A 6,000-nucleotide genomic window follows, 5' to 3' on the forward strand; every position below is an offset into this window, starting at 1 on the left:
ACTAGTCCTATGCCACCTGGCTAATATCTCTCTGTGTGTGCATGTCTGCGTGTGTGCTGGAGATGTTTTGCGTTATGTTTGTTTAAAAGTGTTCTCTTAATACAGGTGTTCTCTTACAATTGGAGGTACATGAGCAATTTTTAACGAAGAACAAAAGTTCATGTCTTACCTTTTGCATTTGATGTCTCCTCAGTATATATGTATGTATGCCGAATGCATCATGTGTAAACGAAAGTTTTGTTGTTTTTGTACGAAGGGCGAGAGAATGTATCCATACGCCATGATGAACCTGTCTTTCGTAAAATAGATTATTTTATCTGTCAGCTTATCAGGATACTTAATATATGTAATAGACAATACGAAACAACAATACAAAGATATGATCTTTTATTTTAATACAGTTGTGCTATTATCATATAGATAACCTTGTAACAACGAACATAGCTGAAATCGTGACATCACTCAAAGATGGGACATGTTGCATTGTACCTGAAAAAAATAACGTAAAGTTTAACAACCAAAACTACATTGCACTTCGAAGTAAATCGTATTTCATAAGCGTATGCTATTGTGTCTTTATCTTCACCTAAATCAGAAAAGAACCATTAAGCGTGTTTTGTTTTTTCTACATTTTAATCAACGTAAGATATATTTATTCCGAACTTGCAATGCATTAAATCAATCATTTATTGATATTAAAAAACATGTTTTCTTGATGAGAACTGTTGATGATCAACATGTATTATTACGCGGTGCAATGCTAGCGATTTTTATACAAATGATAGGCTGTTTCATAATCAGGAATTGGGGATAGGGTATTCTTTATTTTTTTATTATTTTAAAACTGTTCTGTTGATATTAAAGATATTCAACCTACAAGTGAAGACACCAATGGCATTCTGTTCATTGCGGTTTTTTCAACAACAATATTGACGACCGTGAACAGATTATTCAATTTCCTCCTAAAAATATTCCGACAGAGAATACTGTATAGCAATGTTACAGGAGGGAAACGGAACGGCAAGTCCCAAGTGACAATGCCTATTGTTGTTTTCATACTTAACAGTGCTCGTTACCGGTTGGTCATTTTAGTATGTAAATCACAGTGAGAGCCAGTTATCGCTGTAGACAAATTATCAACTCGATTTTCATTATAAGATGATAAAGCTAATATACAACATTTCTATAGCGCCCTATATAATGTGTCAAATTACTCTAAGGCACTTTACAACACACGAATAAAAGTATTTCTACAAAATATAGTAATATATATAGTAGATAAAAAGGCCTTATATTTCACTGATTAAAACTTGAAAACCAGTAAATGTTTGATATATTAACGACAAATACAATCGTACGTTCAATTTGATGTAAATATGCATAGCCCTTTGTAAAACATTAAACATCATGTACTGTTTTACACTAGCTTTAGTCCCCGTGGCCTTGTAGCTGTAATTTACAGGGTTACATGTATTATGAAATACTAGTTTAAGCATGAATTATCTTTCGTAACCTTATATTGTAAATATGAAACGTTATAAAGGTTTCGTTCATAATATCCCCTTTTCATTGTAATCTACTCGAAACGATTCAGACTTGAACTTTATGTATATATAGATTGGACCCGAATTACCACTGATTAGACCGAAATGGACAAAATACCTTACCGAGCATTATGCTTAGCAGTATATTAAATATATATATATAATATTTGGCGAGGGAAATAAAATATTTCCTTTATGCGTCATAAAAAAAAAAAAAAAAAAAAAAAAAAATCACCTTTAGTGGTATAACTCCTCAGTGATCTCTGCACTTCTGCTACTTCTACTTCCTGCACTTCTGCTACTTTTACTTCCTCCACTTTTGCTACTTCTACTTCCTCCACTTTTGCTACTGCTGTGATGAGAATGTCTGTGCTTGTGTTTGCTGTGACTGCCGCTGTGACTACCGCTGTGACTGTGACTACCGCTATGACTGTGACTACTGCTGCTGCTGCTGCTGCTACCACCTCTATGGACCACTGGGTGGAACACTGGTATCGGTCGAAATGGTGATGCATGGTAGGGTGGACGTGCAACGATGATTAAATCTGAAGAAAATTAACATGGTACAAGAATAATAAATTAGGATAATTACTAGACTTAATGAAATATTTCACGATACATGTATCTATGAGAGAAGTTTTGAGACATGTCACCGTAATGCATTTGTATATCTATCAATCGTCCTACATTGCACTTAACGTATTCGTCAATTTATCAGAGTTAATAGTCCAATATATATTATTTAGATAACCGTACCATATTCAATCAATATATATTACATCATCACGCAAGAAAGTGAATACAGGGTCATAATCCTTTATCATGTTAATACTGCTCGTTTTTCGATTCAGGGATTAGAAATGAGAAAAAAATATAGATTCTACTGCTTGACGTTACTGTAAATGGTTTCATTTTAGAGTTATTCTGGTCTCGCACTTCTTCGTAAAGATATTCACTCAGAAGCCAAATTCCGATATCAGGTGCAGTCATTTCCGGTAACGCGCAGTACCAAATTTTAAATACATGTAATAATGATTGTAATCGCTTTTTATCTCGGATGTACCTACATCTGTATTCATATATATAAAAATAAATGTTTTAAAAGAAGGTTTCAATTTTAAGGCATTTGCACAGTGAAGCGCAGATTTGCGGGTGAAAACGATAAAATTGTAATAAAACCGAAAACAACAATCCGAAACGTTGAACTTTCGCATAATATTTTGACTTGCCTTGTGCGAAATGTTGGCATTTAAAAGCTTCGGAAAAGAGAGCACCATACGGGTGTACTATCGGGTTTGTAAGTTTCTCTATGCCTTAGAAGCAGTTCAAGTCCGTTTAAATTTAATTTTTCTGCATAATATTTTTATAACCCAAGCAAAATGTGTTAGAATTTAAATGATATAATACATCAGTTTTGTCTTATATTCGGCACCGATGATTAATGATAAAGTATGATAAGGACACTTTGAAATAAAAATGACCGCTTTTGAAAGTTAAACATTTAAATCAAGTGAAAACAATGCTGACTGAAACGTGAAGTAAACAGCCCTATTAGCGGAATAGAAATTCGGCTTGAATGTGACATCATTTAAATAGCGTACATTGTTGAACAAACTTACCCCTATATGTGACAATGTCTTCGATAACTCGCATTTACTTTGCTTTGTTCGGATTTTAATGTTCAACTTACGGCATGACTCCCAAGGGTTTCCCCCACAGCCCGTATTACAGATGCAAGTCCTGCGCAATGTGTCCCAGTGGGCCATTATTCCGCAGTGATGCACGACGTTGTAACCTGCAAAATTACCATAAGTGAGCAAGATAGTAGAGCATGTATAGAGTTTAAAATATCATAAGTACATCCGTTCACTGAACCTGTAAGAGATTGCAGATTTATAAAACACTATGCAAAAATGAGATGCTTTAACATACAAATATTGAATATAATTGTAACAGATGTATAGATTAAGATATAATGAGAAAACTGACAAATTACTGATAACAATGTCAAGAATCAAAAGTCATTTCCTTGTTCTAAACGGGATGAGAACAACATGTCGTGAACATTGTTACTAAATTAACTAAAAGGGTCGGGAGTGCGACCAAGACCGTTTGACAACATTTACTTTTAGTTCGGTGTGTTTGTAGGCGCACGTTCGATTCCTGACGTCGGGGCCAACTGTTTTTGGACTCTCAAACAAGGTCTAAAACTAGACATTGTGGAGATATTGTTATTTCTGAGCTACAACGTACCCTTGGTGAAAGTATGGAATATCAGTGTAAAAATAGATATGTGACAAAAGAAAAATTGACTAAAGAAAACAAAGTGCAGATGTCTTCGGGACGCCGTCACTGCTATTGAGTTTCTCTATACCATTGCCAAATATTGTAGCTATGCTTTAATTTTTTGCTGATATGATTACAGCCTTTTAAAATCATTTTTGAAAAGAAGAGCCATACTTTACAGAATTATTTAATGAAAAGAAAGCAAAATGTGAGAAAAAAGAACATTGTTCTGAGTGAAAATACCAGACCAGGATTCGAATCTTATCAGCATATTGTGCCGCTCGCGCTAACCAACTAAACTACAAGGGTAATGTTAACACTAAACCCAATCGCTCTACATTTCTATCCAAAATAAAATCAAAGAAGGTTACTCTATGTACGAAAAAAATACAGTGGACTTCCCTTGTGGTGTCCTGCAGTGAGAAAGGGATCCCTAAAAGAATTACTGAAAAGAAACTCACGGCAACCAGACAGGGGACTTCCGGTGCAGCCACTGTTGCACACACAACGCCTAGTACGTGTGTCACAATGAGCCAGATCTCCACACCGCTGACGGCATCCGCCGAAAAAGAAGCCTGGTCAAAAATAAAGATAAGAATGTTTTCTGTTAAAAAAAAACCCAGTACGCAGAATCAAGACAATTATTTGAAACAGGTTGAAAGCCTAAATGTTTAGATTTTTTTTATTAAAGTAAGGTCATATATTGATTTTAGGAATAATTAAGGATATAAAAGTAAAAGTATAATAGTAAAACAAATGGAACAGTATGTAAACCCTAACTTAACCAGAGAACATCAAATACTCGTGTCAGGATTTGCAAGAGTCACACTCTATTGAGTAACGCAGCATTTGCATGTGGCCAGTTTTAAAAATGAAATAGTTATGCAAATACACGTATATTTTAAAGCAAGTGAAATTATTATTGTACTTCTCTTGTCTCTACTTCCATTATCGTCATCATCCGCCGCTGTAAAAAACAAAAGAATGGAATTTAGTATTACAGAAAAAATGTATCAAGTTTTATATTAAAACAAATGGTTATCCTTTATAATTTTCGTTCTTGCTGATTCTCAGATGGTCTGTGTCTGTTCATTTTCTTTTAATTGCTTGACTTTCATACCATTTCATTTATTTGCAGTTTTCGATCCAGTGGCAAGACCTCAGCAAGTGAGAAAAGTTTGTTCGATCCCAAAGTTTTTGTTTTAAGGACGTGGAATTTTGTATGAATTCGGAGAATGGGGATAGTTTTCTATTAAAGTAGTCATAAAAATGAATAGAATGAAACACTTACCACAGCACGCCACTAAGACCAGCGCAAAAACCGTAAGATCCCTCATCCCCAACATACTCGAATGATGTTATCGAATGTGAACAGAAATTGATTGAACGGAATTTATAGGGGCACATGACGCACCTGTCGTGATGAAGACATGACATAAGGTTCTGCGTAAATAATGAAAAGCCGTTTTTTCGGTTATTTAGCTTTGTGTGAAGTAGCACATACGTATATCAAAGTGGAAATTAATCCCAGATAAGACCCTTTTCAAATCGTTTCTGTCTTGATTTTAGAGGCAAGGCACAGGTGCAGGAATGCATTGTTATGACATCTTTCAAAGGAATATGTGTATTGACACGATCAAAACATTATTTTAAATGAAAACGACCGTGTCTTTATTGTTATCAAGGAGTTGTTACATGTATTGATCGTTTGACTTGCTGACAGCAGGTCTCCGTGTAAGCTGTTACCATAGTGGCACGTCACCTTTGCATTCGCACTTAACGAGCATCTACGAAGTCTGTGACCTTCCGTTTACTAACCACCACTTCATGACACACTGTGCTGACTTTTAACACATCCAAGGTTATATATTATTGTTAAGAGTGTCAAATTCTGTCATTTTCCTCTTCTACTCATCACAAAATTTCCGTTCGTTGGTGTCCCTCCCAAGCCATCTTTGAGTAATTTACTGTCGGAACCATTTGACAGATGGAGTGTTATTATATCGTATCCAGGTTATCATACTGTATATTTCGATTATATTCCTGAAGGATTTAGCTTTGCGGTCAATAAGGATAGCGCGAAATTTAATACTCATCGAATATTAATATCATGGATTGTAATATCTGTGGATATGTGTACCTATTTACTGGCAAATTTTGGAGATCAGAT

At 35.0% G+C, this 6,000-nt stretch overlaps 1 protein-coding gene across 1 annotated transcript; it reads right to left on the reverse strand.

The window, feature by feature from the left end:
• Positions 1-385: 385 nt before the first annotated feature.
• Positions 386-5,209, reverse strand: LOC110466044. Its single transcript, XM_021522293.1, has 6 exons — positions 5,122-5,209; positions 4,759-4,797; positions 4,292-4,405; positions 3,235-3,339; positions 1,780-2,089; positions 386-489 (listed from the first exon to the last, which is right to left on the reverse strand). The coding sequence occupies exons 1-5, from the start codon at positions 5,174-5,176 to the stop codon at positions 1,782-1,784; spliced, it is 621 nt and encodes a 206-aa protein (XP_021377968.1). The 5' UTR covers positions 5,177-5,209; the 3' UTR covers positions 386-489; positions 1,780-1,781.
• Positions 5,210-6,000: the final 791 nt, after the last annotated feature.

This window comes from Mizuhopecten yessoensis, unplaced genomic scaffold (assembly GCF_002113885.1).
Source record: "Mizuhopecten yessoensis strain PY_sf001 unplaced genomic scaffold, ASM211388v2 scaffold11115, whole genome shotgun sequence".
NCBI classification, from domain to species: Eukaryota; Metazoa; Mollusca; class Bivalvia; order Pectinida; family Pectinidae; genus Mizuhopecten; species Mizuhopecten yessoensis.